General features: G+C 43.7%; 4 protein-coding genes across 10 annotated transcripts in view; 3 read left to right on the plus strand and 1 right to left on the minus strand.

The window, feature by feature from the left end:
• The window catches only part of chico (insulin receptor substrate 1 chico), a 38,083-nt gene extending 21,972 nt beyond the window's left edge, over window positions 1-16,111 (plus strand). Inside the window, exons 3-18 of one of the 7 annotated variants that reach the window (XM_066394363.1) lie at window positions 1,974-2,065; window positions 6,395-6,576; window positions 8,566-8,637; window positions 8,932-9,006; window positions 10,027-10,236; window positions 10,333-10,473; window positions 10,530-10,821; window positions 10,878-11,061; window positions 11,114-11,357; window positions 11,408-11,777; window positions 11,857-12,014; window positions 12,152-12,329; window positions 12,386-12,938; window positions 13,000-13,390; window positions 13,563-13,781; window positions 13,835-16,111. In XM_066394363.1, coding sequence (XP_066250460.1) covers window positions 1,974-2,065; window positions 6,395-6,576; window positions 8,566-8,637; window positions 8,932-9,006; window positions 10,027-10,236; window positions 10,333-10,473; window positions 10,530-10,821; window positions 10,878-11,061; window positions 11,114-11,357; window positions 11,408-11,777; window positions 11,857-12,014; window positions 12,152-12,329; window positions 12,386-12,938; window positions 13,000-13,390; window positions 13,563-13,781; window positions 13,835-14,145 — 3,672 coding nt within the window. In that variant the 3' untranslated portion in view covers window positions 14,146-16,111. The remainder of the gene's footprint in view (window positions 1-1,973; window positions 2,066-6,394; window positions 6,577-8,565; window positions 8,638-8,931; window positions 9,007-10,026; window positions 10,237-10,332; window positions 10,474-10,529; window positions 10,822-10,877; window positions 11,062-11,113; window positions 11,358-11,407; window positions 11,778-11,856; window positions 12,015-12,151; window positions 12,330-12,385; window positions 12,939-12,999; window positions 13,391-13,562; window positions 13,782-13,834) is intronic. The other 6 variants (XM_066394371.1, XM_066394379.1, XM_066394398.1 and 3 more) reach the window with 6 other exon arrangements.
• A 613-nt stretch (window positions 16,112-16,724) lies between these two features.
• LOC136409299 (antigen LPMC-61-like) lies at window positions 16,725-18,104 on the plus strand. The gene is made up of 3 exons (XM_066390750.1): window positions 16,725-16,930; window positions 16,986-17,232; window positions 17,284-18,104. Exons 1-3 carry the CDS (start codon window positions 16,919-16,921, stop codon window positions 17,961-17,963), a joined length of 939 nt encoding a protein of 312 aa, XP_066246847.1. The 5' UTR covers window positions 16,725-16,918; the 3' UTR covers window positions 17,964-18,104.
• Window positions 18,105-18,147: 43 nt separating this feature from the next.
• LOC136413189 (uncharacterized) lies at window positions 18,148-19,974 on the plus strand. The gene is made up of 9 exons (XM_066396584.1): window positions 18,148-18,394; window positions 18,444-18,506; window positions 18,565-18,651; window positions 18,702-18,862; window positions 18,919-19,027; window positions 19,078-19,221; window positions 19,284-19,445; window positions 19,521-19,642; window positions 19,753-19,974. The coding sequence occupies exons 1-9, from the start codon at window positions 18,244-18,246 to the stop codon at window positions 19,972-19,974; spliced, it is 1,221 nt and encodes a 406-aa protein (XP_066252681.1). The 5' UTR covers window positions 18,148-18,243.
• Window positions 19,758-23,595, minus strand: LOC136409142 (probable peptidoglycan muropeptide transporter SLC46). Its single transcript, XM_066390504.1, has 9 exons — window positions 23,009-23,595; window positions 22,155-22,415; window positions 21,782-22,013; window positions 21,579-21,726; window positions 21,330-21,524; window positions 20,836-21,146; window positions 20,699-20,782; window positions 20,486-20,642; window positions 19,758-20,424 (listed from the first exon to the last, which is right to left on the minus strand). The coding sequence occupies exons 1-9, from the start codon at window positions 23,078-23,080 to the stop codon at window positions 20,316-20,318; spliced, it is 1,569 nt and encodes a 522-aa protein (XP_066246601.1). The 5' UTR covers window positions 23,081-23,595; the 3' UTR covers window positions 19,758-20,315.
• Between the last annotated feature and the right edge of the window lie 212 nt (window positions 23,596-23,807).

Here is a 23,807-nt window from a genome sequence, read left to right on the forward strand (position 1 = left end):
TACTGGCACAATTTGATGTCGTTAACGATGACCTACCTTAATAATGAGGCGCAGACGCTCAAGCCCAATAATAACTGCGTGATGGGAAAATTCCGACATAACAACAAAATGATTCGTTAACTAGTGGATGTTTTGTTTGGTATATTGCGACCCGTTCGACTTTGCAGTAAACAACAGTCCGACCAGCGATATTGCGGATGAGCTAGTTAGGCCTAGTTTAATGCGCATGGAAAAGTTATTGCGAATTCAGAACAGATGATCTCTGCTTGATATTGACCGTCTCTCAACGTCTCTGAGCAGAGTCCGAAGTTGGCACTAAGTTGTTCCACGGCGTGACAAAGTAGCCACGTAATGGACCATTACGCACGTTTAATCGACTTGGATCGGCGGACAGAGCGGACATGTTGTTATGTGCATGAATTCAAATACGTCGCCATGTTAAAACTGCCATTTCTCAAAGCAATCTGACCCGTGGTGCCGTGCCATAGTAACTGAGAAGCAGACACACCTGAGACCATACGGTACACGTATGGTTTCAGGGCAGAAGAAATCGAAAGAGCCACGGCAACGTCGCAATTCGCTATTGGCTCTGCGTTTCGTCTTATCATGGCTGTTTAATGATTAGCGAAAATGTCATCAAAACCTTTTTTTGAAAATTGGCAACGCTTAGACGTTCGGTTGTTTTCACTCGTCACAGTGATTTTCTTTTTTTTCAGTCGGTCATTTCAGGCTCGTTTTAAATGCCTCCCAGAGCAGGTCGTTTGCTGCACCACCGCAATGGCCGGAGCTTTTCTCAAAAACAAACAGATATTGGCCTGCGTATTATTCAGTGCAGTTTCTACGTGTACCAAAAAAACAGCGACATTGTTGTTAGTCCTGCCGGCGTAGCGCCGTGGAAAAAGCGAGCTAAAAAGTGCCTTAAAAAAAATACTGTCGTCAGACACGTGGATGTTTTTTGCGCCTTATTACCTGCATTTAACGACTTTCGATATTCGAAATGACCGGACAAATTAAGTTTTGTATTTTATTACCGAGTTGTTTTGATTTTTAATAAACCGAATCCGTCGGTTTCGTAATCCGATGACACTCATCGTCATTGAAAGCGTTGTTTACTGTTTGTATATCTCAATCAGAATCTAAACATTAGTAGTAAACCTATAAGTTCAGGTGGGGATTTCCCTGTTGCTACGTAACGAATTTCGAAATTTGAAACTCATTATTTGTCTTTATTGCCACGCTAACAAATATATAAGTTTGTTATTGTGGAATTTTTGGAATTTTTAGTCGTTAGGCGGCAGATTTCTAAATATTTGGTACTCGATACCGCCGAGAACGAAGTCCATTATCGCACAATCGCGGGCCCGATCACGGTTTTTGATTTTGATCGGATCCCGACCGGTGCCGCAATTTTCGAATTTCCATTTTTCACGTTGAGACGAAATTCGCAAATACCTGCCGCCCGAATCGCGCGCGTGTGTCCACGTTGGCGCCCGTTTACGTCGAAAAACCTATTAAAAAGCCTCTCGTTTTTCGTAGTACATGCAGTACTTTCGGAGTGATGTTAATAATAAGTTAAATAACTTAACAGTCAAATAACTAAACTTTAACGACTTTAACGACATTTAAACGAGATCGTAAAGTGCACGAGCGTCGATTATGTGCAATTCCGCAATCCCGCGTTTTATTGCCCGCCTTTTTGCCGCAAAATCAATGCCGAGGTCGTCAATTTTTTTAACGATGCCTATGTTTACCGAAACGATTGTTTTTCAGTTGCGCAAACCGGTACAGGCTCGGGCTCGAGAGCGAAAGAGCCCAATAATAATAATAACACGTGACTTTCCGTGTACCGAACGATGGACGCACGTGTGAATAATCGTTAACGCACAAAATTCGTAACCAAACAAAGCTGATCCGTAAACAATTGCCCAACGATATTATCGTCGAATTAGCAAAATTTCCTCGCTTTGTTTCAGGTGGGAAGAATGAGCGAGATTGGGGCTGGTGAGATCTGGTTCGAGGCGGATGACACTATCATAGCTCTGAACATACAGACTACAATAAGCCAGTAAGTATTTTGTGCTTCGAAAACTTAAAATTATCACGAATTCGTTCGCCACGAAAGAACTCGCGAAACTGTCTCCTCGATCTGATAATTCGTGGGCGCGATCGCGGCCGTTGGCGGTGAGTCCGCTGCTCGACGAAGGAAACGAGAGGATCGTCACTCAATCTCATTTTTTAAGGCCCGCGGGCTCTCGGCATACGTCCGATAACCCGCCCCTGTGGAGGAGTCGCACGGGACGCCATTTGCGCTCAGGTCCTTTACCATTAATTCCGTGCGAGGAGATGACATTTTACCAATTCTTTAAAAATAAAGTACACGCGCGTTCGCCATATAGTCAGGAACATAAAGGCTAAAAGATCGGCTCGCAGACCGCAGTTTGTATTTAATGTGATTTATTTCGCTTGAAAAACGTAATAACGCTAGGAGTAAAGGCTCCTCCGGACATCGATGATTGCCGTGCAGACCACTCTGCACTTTTGCCAGCAACCAAACCACGAATTCATTGGGGACCCTCGGTGTGATTACCGCAGTGGAAAGCTCGTGTAGGAGGGGTTTCTGACTCCATCTCTTTTCCATTTTCCTGCGCAGTTGTTATGTCAGTGGTATTGCCTTATTGCAAGTTTCTTCCAAAGTTAGCTTGCTCGGGTCACACCCGACCCCCAAGTACTTAGCCTCTGGCTTCAGCATCGATAATTTCCCGTACAGCGTAGCTTCCCCGAAACCCGCGTTCGCCTTCCTTCTGTTTTTAACACGGTCCCATCTGAGGACACCGACGTTTTTACAAGCAATTTGCACTAGGTCGTAGACACTGAAGACGCACCTGCTCGGCACCATCGTCGAGTGAAGTTTTTCCATCGCCAGAGCGTGCCGATGGAAAAACTTCCCTCGACAAAATTTTCACTTTCACCCCGACTGCCCCGTATTCCTATCGAATCGGACCCCTGAAGTGTGAAACCCCCCCCACCAGGAAGCCCTCCGGTCGTACGCAGTTGACGACCCTTGACCGCGACTTGCTTCTGGTGGCCTCCCAAAGATACCCTGACTTCGCGATGCCGAGACGCCAATTTGACCCATCCCACCAACTGGGATGGGGTACACCCAGGTGCAAGGCGGGCCTCTCCCTATTAAATGCTTCTTCTAAGTTAAAGAGGAGCGCCAGCACCACCTCTTTGTCGAAATTAGCCTTTTTTTCGAAGAAATTAAAATAAGTTCGCTTGGAATTTTTTTGTTGGAAATTCCCCCAATCTCCGGTAATAAACTTTGTTGATCTTGTGTCGACAGTTCACCATAAACATGGCGCCTCCTTACTTATCCTAAGGCACGCACTTTGATGCTTGTAAAGAGGTGTAAAAATCACTGTCTGCAGTGGAGAGAAAAACGGGGTCCATTGGAATATCTGGTTTTCTGCATGGCTCAGGATCGCATCATCAAACCGCCGAGCGTTTCGGAAAGTTTACAAGAACATGATGTCTGGTTCGATAAACTTCTAAAAAATCCAATTTGCGGCGCTTACGTGTAGATTATCGGGCTTGATTGGTATCGAGTGGTACTTTTCTAGTCGAACAGGTAATTCATGTTTTATTTCCATATATCACCGAGACACTAATCCGGACGTCATGAGTTTTGTTTTCGGCACCGAAACTCAAGTCTAGACTAGACGCGTTGTTATTGTTTATTTAAAATTACCGCGGGCCAATTAAATATGTGAAATGTAGCGTGAGGTATGCTAATTGCCAGATTGGATCGATTAAGTTTCATTTAAGTGTTTTCAATCATCTTTTATGCCCGCGCGGCCAGCACGACCAGGTGAAAGCATTAACCCATTTTTCCTTCTCAAAGGCCGCAGCACTCCGAGAACCACCCACCTCAGCAAGAATACGCAGGCATTCTCCGCAGGAAAGTTTCCGGGTGTTATTGGTATTATTATTTGAGTGTGACACAACCTTGCCTAAGACCTCTGTCTCTTTGTTGTGTGCGTTAACAGTAATTGCAACACTCGCAGTCGTTACTGGTAGCACTTCCTGTAAACAACCAATTTGAATTTGTCTTGTTGTGGGCGCTCGTATCCTGCTGTTGCCGCGAGCCTCTGTTTTTCCCCTTAAAAAATATAAACTTCTTCAAGGGGGGAACTTTATTTGACAAGCCGAGTTATTTATTCGTCTAGACGTGTTTTGTGTTGCTAAACGTGGCCCACGTACTTTGGGGAAATGGCACATGAATGTTTAATTAGTTTCTCCTCTGTAATATCACTTTCTTGCTCCTTCGGTAATTACTTTCCCTTGTTTTTCGGCGGTGTCTATGAGAGGAAATCGGCACTTGCCTCACGCAGAGTGCGTCAGCCATACGGTCGCGCTTTGGACAGTTGCGAGGACGCATAAATTCGGCATGATAATTTCATCTGCGGTTCTAAAAATGTCGGCAACGGCATTTTGCCCGGTTTAAGGTGATCGATAAAGTCGTCCTTCGGCGCGTGAATTTGTGCACTCTTAAATACCCTAGATCCATACACGCTTCGCATTTAATCATTGAAAAAGACAGAAATGCTCAACTAAATCGTGAAAAACCGCCGCCTCTGCTCGATGTTTACCAGACACTAAACGACAAATAAATCCATCATAATTAAATTTATTCGCGGCTCGAAAACAGCTGATGTGGTAAGATAAGCCGACCGATCACAGATCTACCGGAAACTATTTCGAAAATTTTATGGTTCGACGTCGTTTGTGAGCAGCAGCGCTAATTGTTCCACATTTTTTCCTACACCATCGTGACCACAGACGCTGACGCCAAACATTTCCGCGGTTCAGGTGCCAACGACACAAGTCCGTTGTTTGGGAGGGAAAAAATCGCACTTTTCCTGTTGAATGGGACCTGACGGCAATGCCATCATTAGGCTTATTGAGGGAAAGTTGGTTAGTTAGTTAGTTGGATGACGTCCGGTTCAACACTGAATCATGTGTGAATCATCAACTGGAAAATCCTGTTTCTTGACCATATGGCGAACGGCACGCAAATGACCCGAAGAAATTTTTTGATTGATGCGCGGCGTGTAGAGGTGTGAAACGAGAGTTTGAAATATTCGCAAAAATCCCGCGAACGTTCGGACATTTTCAAATTGACGGTCCAAAATTACGGTTCGCTGCAAGGCTTTTTGGCGGGGCGCCGTGCCTTTTTGGCCTTGCAGCGTGCACGGAGAACGGTTTCGCTCCCGTACGCTTTTGGAAAGAATATTTTCCGGCTGGGTCGGTTCGGTCGAAGGACTGAAACGGTGCCAGCGAGGGTTCCCTCGATTTCCGCATTCGGAACGCTTTCTTCTATTGCCCCTTTTTTCCGTGCCAAATAGAAGAATCGCGTGGAAACCACATAACACCTAGTGCCTTATCAATTAGGACGCGCCTGTGGTAACCAAAGAAAGATACCGAACGGCCTATAAATCAGCGGGTTATCTGAGCCCCTTGGCCGCAATAGAGTCTCGCACTTAACAACGAATTTACATTTATTAAATTAGGCGAAAGAGCCATTTACCGGGGAGGGGGGGGCATTTGTTTCGTGATATCCGTTGCGAACCAGGCAAGGTGTGTAACTTAATGAGGACGTTTACTAATTTGGCTGTCGCTCCATGTTAATTACGTTCGCCTTAATTTACTGGATGGCATCGTCGTTGCCGAAGAACGCACGGGGAGAAACGTGTTCGGGCTTAAACGAAACGCTTTATTTATCACGATTTTGACCAAACTGGCGTTAATCTTGCACCGTTGACGTTGCGACGGGCCGCGTCTACGCCAATGGCTCGCGAAACTCTCCTCGGTAAAAATAAAGTTGTTTTGCAAAACGATGCCGGCTTCTCCCGGTCAAAATGAATTCGAACGTACTCTATGCCGATATTTAAGCTCGTAGAAAGAACCCTCGCAAGGCGATACGACACAGCAAAACGGCTGCATTTCAGATCGATCCTTGACCGTTAATCAATTTTATAATAACCACATTGCGATCTACGCACTTTCGTGGGGTTACGAATGTGCGCCGCCCGCCCGCCCGGCCGGCCATGGGCCTCATCCTTGAGCATTTTGGCGACATCACCCACCGTTCGGGAACTACATAGGTTCTACCTGCTCAGCATTGACGCACAGAATGATAACGGCAATAATAGACGAGACGCAAACGGCTTATAAAAACAACAAAAACATCGCCCATTGTTCCGAAGCAATTGATTTACATACGAATGACGACACCGATACCGTTGCTGTTTTTGCCTAAAAACGCGAGTGTAACGACTCGATATGCGTCAAAACTTATCGTAAAAAAAATCGTTAAATAACCATTGTTTTGCAGTCGGTTTAAATTGGCCCAGGAACGGAGCAAGGCGGCGGCCGCCGCGGGTACCGTCGAGTCCAACGAACCCAGCGATTTGCAACCGAAAGGGCGCATCAGGTCGGCGAGCGACACTGAATCCTCGAAAACCAACAGTAAGAAGATCAACCACATAATGACTTCAAAGCAAATCCCGCTTCACGGTAAGTAATTAGCTACCCGATGTGGGTTAACGACCACGCCCTTGTGCCCTGCACGACACTCAACAGTTGATAATTTAATAATTATCTGGCGTTGAGTAGTAACAAGCCGTATTGTCCACGGTTGATGTTCGGGCTTGAAATTCTTCGGTAATTTCGTAGCGACCACATCCCCCCGGGTCTCCGGGGGAAAGGACAGGCACGTGGAGAAGAGCGCGTAGGCAGCACGAGGTGCCCCCGGGTTTAGCCCTGCACCAATTTTTCGTACGAGGGGGCGGTGCAAAGTATTTAAAGGTGCATCGGGAGCGTTTTTCGTTTCGATGGCGAAGCAACCTTGCAACGAAACCTAATTTGTCATAGTCGAATTGGCGTTTTCTTGACGTGCGGCGGATGCGCTCTCTTGTCCGCGCTCACGTCAAGGAATTTTGTCGAAATGGAAATCGCACGACGACCAGAGAAAGCGGTCCCCAACGAGCCGAAAGCAAATGGAGCCGAGAGGGGGGAGCTTCTTCGGGGGGACTTTTTTCGACGAGCCACAAACACAAAAAAGGCGAAATGAATGAAATTTTACCGGTTCATAGACGAATTTCCGGAATGATTCTGCCACTACCCCTCGTAGCAGAAATCAGTGTAGACGTGGCTTTAGCGGCGTATAACGAAATCGTCCACGTGCCGGTGTGACGATGACGTCAATGGGGAACGCCTCGTCAGCGTCTAGGCGTAACAGAACATACACATGCATGGGCTTGCAGTTTTCGTCATAAATCATAATGTAGTATGTACGCACGTACACGATGGGCAGAGGTATGCGTGCCACTTTTTCCAATTGCATGTGGAATAAGGCCGAAAATTAAGGGAAAAAGGAAGCCATCCTCCCGACAGCCCGTATTACGTGCGTATGCTCAGACTCACGTAGGCAATTGAGTTACTGAGGCGCCTGAGTTGATTTATGGCCGATTGTCTCGGATATGTTACGTGCCCAGCAGCGGAGTTTGGCTTAAAAACCGAATTATTGCCCGCCCGTTTTGTAAACAACAACGTTATCGCGCCGCGATGTGCACCATACACGCTTCCCTAATTGACGGCTTATCATCGTTTCAATGCAAAAGCCGTCTCTATTTCAGTTCATTGTAAATCCGGTTAAAGGCGAAAAACACAAAATTAGGTAGTACGTAACGAAAAGGTGTGGCGATAGTACGGCCATTGAATTTTATCTGAGGCTCGATTGAATGATATCTCGCTCGTCATTATGTCAAGAAAAGCGTGTTTGTTATTATCGGCAAATAATAAGCTGCATTTGCCATTTAGCCGAGATCGACGAACTCGCTCGGCACGTTGATAACCCAAAAGGTAAGCCGTGTTAAAAAAAAAAAAGGAAAAAAACGTTTACACGTGCATGACAAAAGGGCGAACGAATTACGAACGCCACTGCACCCACATGTGCCAGCTTACCCCTCTATTCCTCTTTTATTGGGGTTTTTGTAACACGTCGTTAATCTGCGGCGAACAGTGCGAGGGATGAGGGGGTGTTAATAAAACGTCCGCAAATTGAATTTCGTCAGAAGGAGTAAACAACAACACCAACGCTAACGTGCGAAGGGGCCCCTAATGTTGTTTTTATGACGAAAACGGCCCCCGCTCCCCTCTCCCGGCGTGTGCTATTGTTTTCCGGGGAATATGCGAGGTTTTTAGTCAATTCAGCCAGACATCAATATTGACCAGGATGCCATAAACAAGCTGGATCAGGGTCAGCGGGGCGGGGAAGCGAAGGGACGCGCCTCCATTTCGGGTCGCGTCGCTGCATAGTGCCCTAAATTCTGTACTACGTTGCAGTGGGGCCTGTGGATCCGACCTAATTTGCGCTTCATCGATGCGTCTTAATTGACGACACTTCCTGGGCTCGTATACCCACACTAGAGCTCCTATAGATGGTTTAATTTTGTTACGCCCTGTAGTGTACACCTAGACTAACCGTAGCATCTCCCCTTACAGAACCTTCTACCTCTACCGAAACTACCTTAACACCGCCCGTAACTGCTGCTGCAGCCAGCAGTACCACTACTGGTAGGCTTCTTGGTTTTCTGTATTGGTGTTTGGTGTTTTAGTCGTTCTCTAGCTATCACTAACAAATCTAATTGCAATAACCCGGGGGGTAGAGGTACCACGTTGTTCTGTTGTGCGCGCGTACGAGTGACTCGAACGCAAAAAAAACCGCTGATGCGAGCCTCCGCTTACGAATTCGTTTAAACTACCACCATTTGTTAAACACCAAGTGGTTGCGCTCCAAAATTGATCATTCAGCAAAAAACATTAACTCTCTTTAAATGTGGCATTAATGTGGTTGCATGGGGCTTGCAGTGAGTGGCGTAGCGATGAGCATTTACAACCACATCCTCCTGAGGGGCCCCGGCAAGAGACGTCATTCGATCTCAGGTTCGTATCCGGTAGTTTTGTTTTGGGCCCAGTAGAATTCCGCTTTCCGAACAATGCTTCTTTGTCGTGTGTATTTGTAGAAATAGAATGTCCTTTGGTGTCTCCGAAACGCTTCGAACACCGAACAGAAAATGCCATTCTTCTTGTTTTGTTTATAAACTCAGATGTTTTGACGTCAGCAACGGTAGATCGGTGAATGTGCATGCCGATGATCTATTTTTACGTTGTTTTCCTCAATTGACATTTCGACGTTAAATACGATCGGATTTCTCGCCGAAGCACCGCTTGTACAGTTTTTTGCACTTCAGAATGTCCGATGAATGTAGTCTTAAATAAAAATAAATCGGTATCGAGTCGTATTCGAACGCTAAACTCACGACGATCTGTCTTCGTGGCAGTGCTCCTCAACCTTGACAATTCGGCGAAGGAGCGTCGGTAAACGTTCTCCATTTTCGACCGTTTCGGCTTCTGAATCTCAATCGAAGCCGATTCGGCTCCCGGAATGGACACCTCAAAAATACATCGACCGCCGATACAGAGAAAAATATCGTGGCATTTAGCAAGAGTTCGCATTACGTAACAGGCGGCTAAAGTATCAAGGTTTTATTATTGCCGACCGTCTGGCCGGTCTGCCAGAATTAGATGTCAGTCTGGATATTTATACATTTTGTTTTTGTCGCAGTGCAATCGCAAGCGAAACTGGATTAGGCTCGGATTGGCTTCTGTTGTCTGGCAAGGATTAAGGGGCGTTCTTGTCACACAGATTTCCGATTAGCTGATAATTCCGACATTCGAATGCGCACAATTCCAATATGTTCTATTAGTTTTAGTCTAGTTCAATAGTGAGAATGAACTATTTGTTTGTTGAAAATCGTTAGATACCACCATTAGCCTGTAAATAAAGCTTTCTCTTGTCACTATCCCGTAACGACATGCATCGCCACGATGCGTTTTCTTAGTTCCAACCCGATGCACTGTTCCCCGTTTCCGCACCATCTGCAGTGTTGTGTTTGTCTCCAGGTGGTGGCATCGGCTGGTCATCGGGGGCTAATCACCAGCGCACCCAGTCATTGCCCCTGGCTTCACCCCTTGGCACAGTATCCCCCCACGTCACCAATAGCACTTCAGATAACACTACTACCACCACTACCACCACCAACACCATTTTCCTAACCAATCATCAGATGGCTACTAAAAAAATGCAGGGCGCCGTTGGAGGTGGCAAATGTAGTACGTATCTTTCGTCTCGTCTGGCTTAAGTTCGCTCCACCTTGAGTTTTCTCCCAATTTTGGACTGATGTGTATTCAGTTGCGATGCTATTGCAGGCTTCCGTGAGCGGTGCGACAGCATGCCTTCGAGACCGAGGACTACCAGCGAGGGCAATCATGCCATACCCAGCTGGGGAAAACCGTACGCAGTGCCCTTTAGAAGCCACCTTCGAGACGCTTCGCACAGCCCTCCAACTGGTAATAACGCGTTCTTGCAAAGAGCCGCGATAACTGAAATTACGTCTTTCGAGCAGGAAGCCCAATTAGCCCTCCGTCAGATTCTACGGGGTCGTCTTATAGCTTGGCAGACGAATACGACGGCATCCACGAATTGGAACATCAACGAATGTACTCTACCATGACCCCCGATGAAGTAATCGCGGAGGAGGATTACCCAGAATCTCCCAGAGCCAATCACGGAATCAACTATGTGTCGATGACTCCACAAAATATAGATTATCTGGACATGAGAGGGCCCCAAGGAGCTCTCAATTACACCTCCAATAGTCTTAACATGACTTCCGGAACACCTAGCGCTGATTCTAGGTGCGTTTCTGTCGAAAGTTTTTTGGGAGTTTCTCTGAACGTTGTTTTTATTGTAGATACCAAGATTATCCTCTGGACAAGGTGCGCTCATATGTATCTCCTGAAGATGACGATACCAGACCTTGCAGGGCTTACTCTGTGGGCTCAAAACCTCCAGAAGCTCAGCTAGCTACCACTCCTGAGAACTCTAGAGTCCGAGCCTTTAGTGTCGGCTCCAAAACCAAGAAGTATTTCAATAGGGTAATTTCTAGGTTCATTCGGTTTAGCGGTAATTGTAAAAATCGTCCTGCAGGTACTTCCACCTCAGCATCATGTGCCTGGAGTGAAGTCCAACAGCGCCCCACTTTTGGGACCCAACTCTCGCATAGGCAGCTCTCACGGCTCCATAAACAACCCGATGGATGATTTAATGGAAATGGACTTTTCAGCCAATGCCAACAAGGGGTCGAAGGGCGGCAACAGCTCTTGCAATCACAAAAACAGTAGTTGCAACAGTGCCAAGGGCAAATTCCTTGGGTTCCTTGGTCAACATTTCGGTGGGTCCTATCAAAAATTGAAGTTCACTTTATCATGTCTGCGTACATAGGATTTGGGGGCGACCACAAAAAATCCGCTCTGGAGAGCTTCGTAGAAACCAGACCGGGCCTGCGAGCACTTTCAGGCGGCAATGACATTGCTCCCTACGTGGACATGACCCAAGGGCAGCGATTAATTGCCACACTCGAGTCCAGGGGAATGTCACTGCAGCCCATGAATCAAGTGAACGGTGCGTATCTGGACATGAGCGGCAACAATCGCCCTTTGGCTGGACACCCCTTTTCGCATTATCTGGACATGAGTGGGGCTCAGCAAGAACAGCAGCAGCAATACGTGAGCAACGACCATTCGTCTTATTTGGACATGAGTGGAGGTGGTAACTCTACCCAGGTCAAAGAGGATTACATGGATATGTCTGGGTAAGATTTTCAATGCTTCTCTCTTCGGAACTCGTGTGAGGCATGTGTAATACAAATTTTGCTTTTTTTTTTCATCTAGCTCGAGCCCCAAGCTGCCGTATTCCATGGACGATTACGCGCGGCAGTGTGGACGTTTCCAGGGACCGACTCACAACCATCGTCAAGATTATCTGGACATGGGTCGGTTCCGCGCCGATTCCAACTCCTCTACGAATTCTAGAGGAGCTGTTTCTCCAGGTATGATGATAGCTTTCTAATTGAATTGAGCGGATATTTTTCCCAGCTTGATAATATTTTGGAACTCCAAAATTATTGCGTTTTATATCACAAACCGTTTGAGTAAAACAACTTTGAAATGTCAATAAATGCTGTAGGCGCACTGTCCAATGACCAACATAACGACTATTTGGACATGTCCGGACGCAACAGAAGGACCGACTCGTTTGGTTCGCATATGTCCACGTCCCCACCTCATTTTGACAACGTTTCACCCAAGCTCTCGGATCATTTGCCCTTCGGGGCGAGTCGCGGAGGCCGATCCACAATTGAGGGGCAAGTCTGATTAAACGGAACATTGTTAGTTTTGATAATAACGGTGTTTGCTTTAGGTACGTTCCAATGACACCTGGCGACTCTTCCTCAATAAAGCATCAACGACAAAACAGTACGGAGAGCGCAGACAACGAGCACGGTGACTACTTAAACATGTCCGGCATGAACGTAGCTCTATCGGCCACCAAGACGGACAAAACGCGGTCCCAGCCAATCGCCATTCAGACAGTTTCCGGCAATACCGCCGTTAAGAATTCTAGTCCGATTTCCATCTCGTCGCCGCTGGGTAGGAAACCCTCTCCGCCCACGAGGGGCTCCCCAAAAATGCACCTTCCTCTGAGTCCTTACTCCAGTTTGCCGCGGCAGAAATCACCCAGGAAAGGGTCTGCATCGCAAGGAGGCAGCTCGAAAGACAGTTCTCTCAGTTCAAGCGTCACCACAACGCCCTCTAGTTCTTCTACAATGTTCCCCATGAGTTTGAACAGTCCGCAGTCGCCGATGATTGCTGGAAGTAAAAGTGCAACTCCCACGACTCATGCGCCGTCCGCGGTGAAAGTTCCTGCTTCCGTTCTGAATGTTCAGTACAAAGCCACTGGAGCGAGGAAGAAGGTAACAAACTTAATAACAAAAGGAAACCAAATCACTAAATTGATAGCTAACATTGCAACAGGCTTCAACAGACGAGTATACTATGATGGACTTTGAGACGACGAGTAAGTCTTCCCCCCTCGAAGCCAGTCGCGTGGAAGACTCGCCCTACATGAACTACTGTCCTCCGAATAATGGGGCACCCTCAAGACTGTCGGAGTTGTGCTGCAACGAAACCGACGATTTTTCCGGGGATTACGCGGTGATGAAGCCCGGAGTGTTTCCCGTGAAACCCACCACGCTATCTAGGACTAAAAATAGTTCCCCCTCGGGATTGACATCGCCACTGGCCAATCACCTGTCTTCCGTGGGAATAAGCGATCGGCAAAACATGTGTTTTATGCCTATAAGGGAAAAGGACGAGAGGATGCCCAGTCCCAAACCTGGAGATGTGCCCGATAGACTGACCCAAGGTAAAAGAAGAGGATTCGCTTTAGTTTTTAATCTATTATGGCCACAGGTCGAGCGACCTCGCCTGATGTCAGCTCGAAACCGTGCTCCGTGTTGTCAGATCCTTCAATTTTTCTCTAAATTTAAGGAAATTCTCTTGTAGCTTTACCTCATTACGAATTTTCCAATTTGCAGATGACAAAACTCTTGAAACAGCGAGCATGGAGTGCGAGGAATCTCGTACGTACGATAGACTGAAATCACCCGGTGGGACCTTGAAAATTTCGAGACCCAATTCATCGAATTCCGACATGATCAATACTCAAGCCCAAAGACCCGCGTCCACAACAGGTTCGGAAAAGGGCTCTTCTCGACCTTCGTCGGTTTGTTCCGAAGGGCTGACATCCAGATTAGGTCGGAATTCCGAAGACGCTCCCAAATTGATTTATTTAACCGACAATTTACAGGTTCTTCGTCAAGTGTCTACTCCTCAAGTTCCTCTACCTCGACAGTGGTGGGCGTGCCCGACTCGCCTTCGGCACACGCGGAGCCTCAGCAGCAAATCGTGAGGTTACACTACGCCAGTCTAGACCTCACCGACCACGGCGAAGACCGCAGCCCGAGGAATTCGAGCGAAACTGGTTTAAACGAGTGTCCAGCCACCACTTTTGTGTATGCCGACATTGACTTTATCCGGAGCGAAGAATTGAGCAGGGCAGGCTCTAACAACGGTACTGCATTGAACAGCAGTAGCGGGAACAGTGCTACTGTTAATTGAGCAAATTTATAGAGATTTTTTTTAGTGGAATTTTGTTTGGCTTTAGTCCCTGGATAGTTATGAAGGCGCTTAATGTTAAACTGGGTTTCAGTTTTGTTCGATAATATTGAGATTTGACTTGAATAGGTTTTTGCGAAGGAGAGGCTGAATATCATCCTTAAAGCTCTTATTTGTCTCAGATAGACTGAAATTTTTCTACCGTAAGCCTCTAGATCCGTTTTTATATTATGATACATATCTTCGTTATAGGATAAATTTAATTGCGTACGCGTTTATTTCGACACTCGCGCAGAATCACACTAGAAGAAACTAGGTCGAATGAGACTTTCTGTTCACGAGGGTGTTTTTAACGGGTTTTAATAGGCAGGACCCTCGACGTCTTCAACTGAAGCAGGGTCACAAATCGACATAAATGCAAACGCCCTTTTGTCAAGAAGCGTTGTTTTATTTTCCAAGATGGCACCAGTTTTTAGGCATTTTTGGAGCTAGAACGGAACGCGATTCTACCTGCTAAATTAAGAAAAAAGAAAAAAAAAACAACCACCCACGCCAAACAAACATATCAACACCCAAAACAAGAAAAAAGGAAAACTGTTCTACGTAAACACACAAAAATTCTCGATTATTCGAACCTACACAAAAGGTCTTCGATAGGTAAATATATTCAGTGGCGGCCTAAGGCCTCCTCGATAGGCACATCAGGAAGGAAGCTCTTGTAGGCCGTCGATTATTCTAGCTTTAAGGCATTTTAAATCTAATTATTTATTTAGCGGTTGTTGTTGAGTGAACAAGTCGTCTACTATAGGCAAAGTTGGTTGATAATCTGGATTTTGACGGTGAGGGCAAACGCGCGGGTGTTGTAATCATTATGCCACTCTGCTATTTATTGAACAATAAGACTTTTTACAGCATTTTCAACAGACTACTACTACGTATCACTGCCAGATATTAGTACTCTCACACTGATTGTAAGATGATAGCGTGGTGCCTGTTCAAAGAAGAAATACCGCAAATTTGCAACAGCCGCGACCTTTACCTGTCGCCGTCAAGAGCAACAGTTAGAGAATTTTTTAACGAATGCAACTTAGGACATATTTCGGTGTTGACCGGGCCAATTGCATTGGTCAAACGCTGTTTAGTTAATGATGATTATTGTTTGAAGCCAAACTGAAACAAACCTTCGATTCCTACCCAAAGTAACGTCAACGCAGTATTTTTATGTCGTAATTTTATATTGTAACTCCTGTGAGAAATGTGAGAAACTTGTCGCGGTCTTTGAGTATACTATATCCCTTAACTAAATGTATACTATAATAAATTACTAAAAGCAAGTTTTATAATCTTCATAGTAACTATTATTGGATAAATGTTTAAGTCCTTTTTTTGACGAGTGCAGGTGCCCAAATTACCGTTGTAAGTGCCTTCATTCGTCACTTTTACAACTCAATTTATATAAAAAACATTACTACATAATACGTATATAATTTTTTTATATAACCACCGAGGCTCAAAAAAAGTATATTCCTATAGTAATAGTTCAAATCCCTCTTTTTTGTTTCCTACTTGTAAGTTTTGTTTCTATCCTCCAGTTTAGTTACGTACTTTTATTTATTTCTACAATTATTATTATCGTATTAATCAATAGTTGTTGTTGGGCAGTTTTTTTGTTAATTATTAGACTGAAGGTTGACAAATTCGGTTACGTTGTAGCGCAAATATGTATATTGTAATAGAGAATTTGTTGCGATTTGAACTACGCGGAGGCGAATATTGGGAAGTTCCGTTAACGTTTTCTTATAGCAACCGGCGGTTCACACTCTAATACAGGATGTTGCGATGGAGCAAAACTTGCCGCCGAGCGTAATAAATTAATAATTGTATGTGTATTTTTTGCTGTAATGTTGCATTTAAACCTCTTTGTATTGTTAACAGAAAAATGTTCAATAAATATTTTTATCATAAAAAAGGGTTTTGCGTGACTCACCTTACCGTCGATTGTGCGCCAGCGACTTCTTGTAGAAAGACGGAAAGCGGCCGGTTTCGTCCTCATGACCGCTTCGAGCAGAACAGCGCCTAGTGCCCTCTTCGTGCCTTCAATTAGCTCGATCTTATCAAAACTTCGTCGCCTAGAATGGAAAATATCCTCGCAATAATGAACTTGCAGACCTTTCACGAACGGACGCTTGCAAACGGTACATTTCGGACTTAAAGAGAAACAAAGCAATTGCTTTGCGTAATTGCCGTTTGATATGCCACTCCATGAGGCACTTGGGCTAGACACAGAACGTGTTCGTACCCACAAAATTGCACAATGCCCAAATAAAAAACTTAACATTCCTTTGCCAAATCGATGGTACTGAGAAATAAGATTTTTACGTGCTCGCAGTAACAACGAACATCCTCAGGCATGTCGTCATTTTCTATTCAATTTATCGATTATCCCGAACGCTTAATCCGCTTAAGCCTGTGAAACGGTCGCTAAATTTCCTCACGCCTTTGCATTTCCATCGCGTTACATAACCCGGGACCATCGCTTTTGGTACCTACTCATTAAGCAAACCAAACGTGAGTGCAGTACTAAACAGCACGCTCAAACGTACTATTCGAAAAATACCTGACGATTAGCGATGAAAATGAAAGTACTGATAGTGCGACATTTCTTTGGCAAACGCCTTTTTCGGGTACCCCCCTTTCCGAATGAGGCTGGTATATAAAGAATTAGGCGGCAGATGCACTGTGCCAATTGGGTGCTGTTATCGATTCCGATGCGATAATGATTGCTAAGGTAAGTGAGCATTCAATATTGGAGTTATTTGTTAAGATTCTTGGCCGATTATTAGTTACTGATGACGATGGCAGTTTGGGGGTCAGCAGCACTGGGGCAACAGCCGCCAACTGCCCCGTCAGCGACCAACCCCCTGGGAACCCGCTATTCGGCCTCTACAGATGTATCCCACATCTCCTTCAACTCCCCTTTGGTTACGTACGGAGCCGCTCTAAACGAAATTCAACTTCCAGCCACACCGATCCAACCGGCGAACCTTAAACAGCTGCCTCAGAACCTGGAGGGAGCAAAACCGGACATTGGTAAGTTTTCAATTAAGGTTCCAACTCAGTTCTGAAATGACGCTTCTTTAGGGGCCCAAGATCAGCTGCAACGGCTTCAGGTGACGACCAACGCCAACCAGCAGCAGCAGCAGCAGCAACAGCAACAGTATATTTCGGTGCAACAATTCCCGGCCAATCCTCAGTTGCAAAACAACGACCAACAATTGCAGAGATACGCACAACAGCAACTGCCTTTGGCGCAAACTCGACAACAATTCTTGTTGCCTCAGCAACAATATCTGCCGCAACAGCAATATCCTGTAGCACAGCCACAGCAGCAGCAGCAACAGTTCTTGTCCCAACAGCAACAAAATCCTCTAGTACAACAATACCTACAACAGCAGCAATATCCTGTGTTGCAGCCTCAGCAACAATATCCTGCATTACAATCTCAGCAACAATATCCTACGTTGCAACCTCAGCAACAATATCCTACGTTGCAACCTCAGCAACAATATCCTGCGTTGCAACCTCAGCAACAATATATAACACAGCAACCACAGGCAGAGTATTTACAGAAACTACAATCGTCCGCTACCGGAGGGTACTTTGCCACTGGACCTTACGCAGCCAACTATCCACAACTCGGTAACTTTTTGGCCAGACAGCTAGTACCGCAGCCGCTGCTTCCCCAAGCCCCCTCAGCTGCTCACCTGACATCCAGGGTGGCGTTCAATGGCCCCACTGCCGGGTTTAGTTACAGTTTTTAGATTCTTGCGGAGCGAGAGCATAAAGGGTTCCTACGTATGTGTTATTGGAAATAAGATTTAAAAATAAATGAAACAAAAAAAGGAAAATAAGCGCGGTTTTATTTCTTCCGATGTCACCATTAACCCGGTAGCAAACAAGTTCAGATTGACCCCAATTCCTTCAGATGCATCACATACAAGAAACGCGCGGTATATTCCGTGGGTGCTCCGAAATTTATAACCGGAAAATAGTCCTTTTTCATGGTCAAAAAGAGGTGGTCTAGTTTGGCAAAAACAAGAGATGAAAATGAACGTGTTCTATGGCCTGTTGACCCGCCTGATTTTAGTACGGGTCATTTTATCGGTACCGCTACTAGCAGATGTGGATATATGGAGGGAAGATGTTGGGAATAAATTGAGCGCTCTTGGGGATTTAGAAAGGCTTCCTAGAGGTAAGGATAAAAGGCTTTAAAATTCATGTTTTGCATAATTTTTGTGTAGTTTTAAATTTCTTTCCGGTACCCTTCGTGGAGGAATGCAAAGCGAACGACGGCCGCAGACGAGGTAAATATAGAATTATATATAACATTTCAGTTAGGTAAACACGAAAACCATTACATAGGCATTTGCATGAACACCTACGAATGCAGGATACAAGAGGGCAAATCCTACGGCTTTTGCGCCCTGGGATTCGGAGTTTGCTGCGTCTGTAGGTAGCAGTAATATGGCAGTAATTATGATAATTAGCTTTGATTATAGTTACAGCGACATGTGGGCAAGAAGTAGCCAACAATCTAACGTATTTCGTTAATCCCGATTATCCAGATTTGACCTCAGGCATGTCCTCTTGCGGGGTTAAAGTAACAAAAATTGAGTCTGAAGTGTCTCAGATAAGGTTCGACTTTATTCACTTTAATCTGGTAGGTTTCAGAGCGGTACATTAAAGGTTTTTTTTTTAATTTCAAAAGAAATTTAGGGACAACCCAATAGGAGTACAGGAGAATGTGAAGAAGATGTGTTTACGATAAAGGCCTCAAATTCCTCCAGGGAAGTTACGATGTGTGGACTAAATAACAGACAGCATGGTAAATATCAAACCAATCTTTTGAAGCCTCGAAATTAACGAATTTTCTAGTCTATTTCAATGTGGAAAACTTGGAATATATCGAGATCAGCATGAGCTTGGATAAAAAGGCAGTGAGCAGGTTCTGGGAGGTGATCATAACCCAAATCCCTTTCACCGAGCAGGCGCCTCCTGAATGCTTGCAATTCCACACAGGTAACAATCAACCACACAAAGCAAAATTCATCTACGTATCCACATTATTTTTGTATTTTCAGGTGTTTCCGGAGTGGTACAAACGTTAAATTTTGCAGATAACGGAAGGCATTTGGCTAATCAAGATTACAACATTTGCATCAGACAAGAGGAAGGATTCTGCAGTATCGCGTATGAACCGTGTTATGAAAATGCTTTTCGTATTGCTCCAAATAACAATGGAGGTATGCCAATGAAGAATAATGCGAAGACATCTTTAATAGCTCAGAAATCTCAGAAACTAATATTTCCATTTACAGGAATAGATTTCAACATTGCAGAGGAAGGATCAGGCGATGACAATTCGGAGGTGATTTCAAGAGACATAGAGTTTTGTAACGACAAAATTGTTTTGCCGTGTGATTCGGACGAGCTTTTGATGGTATGTAATGTAATTAGGGGGGTAGATCAGGATAGTAGGATCAGGTATCAGCTTTAAAACTGATAATTTAAAATTTACAACTAGATCTTCCAACTATTCCTTCATTTCAGCCTGGTTTCCTCGGAATGGCCCCAAGCAGTTGCAGCTTGGAACACTGCGGCCCCAGTCTATGCCCTTCGGGAATCAGTCCTTGCAGGATAGAGAGCAGCGTGCAGCCCTTCAATATTGCTGTACATTTCGGCCCTAGCAACACAAACACTTCTCCGGAGGATAATTTGGGGATGTGTTTATCTTATGAACAGATACCTTGTGAGGAATTAAACTCTCGTTGAAAAGAAAATCCTTTTCTTAACGATTTAAAAATATCAATAGGTACAGAAATTGCGTATTACGTAGGTATATAACTTATTGTGCAAAATAATGGATTTTTCCATTCCAGTCTTTGTGACTTTTTACTCGTTGTCTCTTATTCGTAAAATAAAATTCTATGGAGACTCGCGTATATAAGACATTTACACTACAAGTAATTCTGGCAGGAATGAAAGCAACTGCAAGTTTGGATTCGAATTAAAACAGAACTTGAGGGCAAAAAAAAGGAGCTTAATTCGTGTAAAAATTAATCTTAAGTCCTAATTAATCGCCTCAATAGTCGCAAAAATACCTTACTAAAAGACTATGTCTCGTCATTTGCACCCTGATCATCATCAAGATTGTCATCAATCCCATCTTCCTGGCCCCTACCTTTCGTCTCGTCCCTTCTATTAGTGGCGAAGTGGATATATCTATGAAAAAATATTCATAGATCAAAAATAGTGCTTATTGACTAATATAATAGCAACCTACAAAGCGAACAAAAACACTAGAACCTGCGATGCCATAGTCAAATAATATATCCCCTCTGGATGGGTATGGATGGTGGCATTGTATAGCTGACTGTACAACACCCCACTAATGATAGGAATTGCGTTATCTGCTACGGCCAAAACCGACAAAACTTTCCCTGTTAAAATATCAAATCATTGCTTCAGTTGTTTGCATGGCTTTAACTATTTATACCTTTTTCTGACGGCTCCACCATCTTGGACACCATCGAGCGCACTACTGGAGCTACAATTGGTCCAAAGGCCGCAAAAGCACCTCCTATAATTATATTAAAATCACCATGACATTCAAATAAAAGTGATGGTTTGTACCAATGTAAAACACCCAAGGAGCAGCGGCCACAGAGTAAAAGATCCTGGCCACGGAATGAGCCATGGCCCCCAACATGATAATGATACTGTCCCTCCATCCGAGCAATCGACTCATTACCGGTACTGAAACCAGTAATCCCACGTCTTGAAGCGTGCTTTGGAATATACGAAAATTACTGTATTGCTGTAATGTCCAGTTGAACACCAGCTGGCAATATAAGTACATCATATTGCGTTCGTCTCTTTGGAACACGTAGACCGCCATTATTGCGATTAGCAACAGCAAAACAGTTTGCTTTTTCTTAGGACGACTGCGAGGGAACTTTATGTATAATGCCACTTATCAGACTCAGGATCTCTAGATCAACGTGGTGGCAACTTAATCTGGAAGGAAATATCCAAGAGCTTTTTAATTTCAACGTTTTTTTGAATATCTGCCATTTGGTAAAGTTGCCAACCCTTTGACCTATAGGCCCTAAAACTCTTCAACGAACCTCTTAGTTAGAGTTTTCGCAGTGTTTATCGCGTGATTATAGTCGAAGAAATCCAAAAACAAATTTTGGGCCTCAGAGACCGGTCGTTGAGTGGTAGTCGTACGCCACTCAAGCCTCACTAACGAATACACTATGGCTATAGCCAATAAACTCGCGTTGATAATGAACATTATTGTGTAGGAACTATCCACCTTCCTGCAAAAAAAAAATAAATTCATTTTCATGCCCACTTTTAGTGATTATATGTACTTATATATCCAGGCCCCCAAAGCAGTGCCTATAGGCATAGTAGCCAAATAGCACACCTCCAATAACGTCACTCGAAGAGTACGATTTTTATTACTGCTAATATCTATCAGATAAGTAAAAGCTGCAGCAAAAATTGCAACATCAGCCCCTAAAACCGCCTTAGTATATTTATTATGTCTTGAGGTTCAGCTGCTAATACTGACCAGTGAAAGCCATGGGCAATGTGGCAGTATAAATTATATACTCCACTGGCCAATGGGTTTGAATACTGTTAACTACCACCATAGTGGAGTAATAAAATTTCCCAATGAGGCCCATAATAAGAGGAATTTTGCGGCCACGCCGATCTGACCAGGCACCCATGAAAAAGGCCAAAATAATTTGACCAGCATGCCCAGCTATATCGTTCCATAAATGAAAATTTGAGACTGTTATCTGAAAATAATTAAATAATCTCTTATCATCAAACTTTTATTGAAGTGTGCTCAAATCTCTACTTAATGATTGCTGCTTAATGGATTAACCTATATACTTGACACACTAAATCAGACTTAATTGAATGTAATAAATACTAACTTGAACTTTTTTAGTGATATTCTCATACTGTTCCTCATTGATGTGGGTGCAAACAGTCTCATTGTAGCCATGATTCACTTTGCATGCCTTGTAAACAAAAAATGATTGTTCCACCACTGTGGTTATCATAAAGGCCATCATGTAGAAAGCCATAGTTGGTTCCACAGTAACATAACTGAGGAACTTTATTAAGTAATAGCAAAGGGTTTTTGGGTGGTTGCCAGCTTGAGGTAAAGGCCCACTATGCAATGGCTCGTCCATCTATAATGGAAAGGAGCACATATAAGATAGTCTAGAAAAACGCAACACATAACTTATAGGACCTCTTTTGGGCTCAATATGCATTTTTACTATTTTATGATAACTTCAATTTTCTATTTTAGAGATAACAATACAGCTATAAAGTCTCTGAGAAAACATTTGGTAAATTATGTAAGTATAGTGATTAAGGGACAGAGTGGTTCTGGTAGTGTGAGGCAAAACTCGATACCTGAAAAATCTTAAATTAGCTAATTTGATTTCGCCCTAATGCCACAAATAAAAGGGCACCATGCATAGTAAACAACAAGTAAATACCTCTCTAAACCCCTTTTAATTTGCTCAAAATACAAACTGAAGTTAATTTTGCTACAACTGCAACACAACACAATATAATATCTATACAGAAGCAGAAAATAAACTGCTTTTGTTGGCAGTACCCAAGCAACAAATGCACAATTATTAAACAATAACAAACCGAAAAATTGCAGTTCCCCTCAACATTTGCTCTAGTTTTTACTTAAACTATTACACAATAAATTCTTCCACCAGCACGTAATATAACAGAATTAAAGTGAGGTTAGATTAGTACTTACCCGCTTTTTAAAATCCCTTCCCTTAGTTGGCGCAATCGCAGTTTTGACATTATTTACCTCTGTTGCCGCCATTTTGTCCCGCGAAAAAGCATAAAATTCAAAACGGTTTGGAAATTTTTTTAATGAGACAACACGCACCTTTTTATACTATTTCTCAAGAGAAGATTGACAAATAAAATAAAGATAAAAGGTTGTTTAATGTGCAATAGAAAGCAGTCTTTTATAACACGCCAGAATATTTTATAACTATGATTAAATGTAGTGGTAATAAACAACATAAAGGAATTCTTTAGTTTGCTTTTCGAGTTTTACTTCAGATTAAAAAGCACATTTGATATTAGAATTGACAAAATTAATCAAATCCTGAATAATTGTGTTGAATGTTATTGTAATCTTTATTGTGAAATTTGAGAGGGAGTAAAATATTTCAATACTTGTGACGCTAGAATTGCGTCATATCATCATTTAACGTGTTGATTATACAAAATAAAGAGGTCCAATAACGAATTCAGACACTGTACCAAAGGCGGCAAAACGATCGATTTCATTTACTGTCTTAGCCTTATTAAGACATTTTGCAATACGCTAAAAAGAGACAGAATTCGGAAGAAATATTCGAAGGCTCAAAATAAGAATCAGTAACCAATAGATCTTAGATTCTTGACAAAAATATGAAGATTCATTTCACATTAAAGAGGTGCACATTTTGTTGAGGTTACTTTATGCAAAAAGAACATTGATTTAATCATTTTATAATTCAAAACTCAATTAATACTAATTAGATATACATTACATGGGA

This window comes from Euwallacea similis, chromosome 1, assembly GCF_039881205.1.
Source record: "Euwallacea similis isolate ESF13 chromosome 1, ESF131.1, whole genome shotgun sequence".
Taxonomy (NCBI): domain Eukaryota; kingdom Metazoa; phylum Arthropoda; class Insecta; order Coleoptera; family Curculionidae; genus Euwallacea; species Euwallacea similis.

What these genes read in the sequence shown, in the direction of transcription:
- LOC136409299 (XM_066390750.1), top strand. An exon ending in GGGAGCAAAACCGGACATTG is followed by an intron (nt 17,233 to 17,283) that starts GTAAGTTTTCAA and finishes ACGCTTCTTTAG; the next exon opens with GGGCCCAAGATCAGCTGCAA.
- LOC136413189 (XM_066396584.1), top strand. Translation starts at nt 18,244, where the DNA reads ATGAAAATGAACGTGTTCTATGGCCTGTTGACCCGCCTGATTTTAGTA. An exon ending in ACTTTATTCACTTTAATCTG is followed by an intron (nt 18,863 to 18,918) that starts GTAGGTTTCAGA and finishes AAAGAAATTTAG; the next exon opens with GGACAACCCAATAGGAGTAC. An exon ending in ATTCGGACGAGCTTTTGATG is followed by an intron (nt 19,643 to 19,752) that starts GTATGTAATGTA and finishes CCTTCATTTCAG; the next exon opens with CCTGGTTTCCTCGGAATGGC.
- LOC136409142 (XM_066390504.1), bottom strand. Translation starts at nt 23,080, where the DNA reads ATGGCGGCAACAGAGGTAAATAATGTCAAAACTGCGATTGCGCCAACT. An exon ending in ATTGCCCATGGCTTTCACTG is followed by an intron (nt 21,727 to 21,781) that starts GTCAGTATTAGC and finishes AGGCGGTTTTAG; the next exon opens with GGGCTGATGTTGCAATTTTT. An exon ending in TTGGGGGCCTGGATATATAA is followed by an intron (nt 21,525 to 21,578) that starts GTACATATAATC and finishes TTTTTTTTGCAG; the next exon opens with GAAGGTGGATAGTTCCTACA.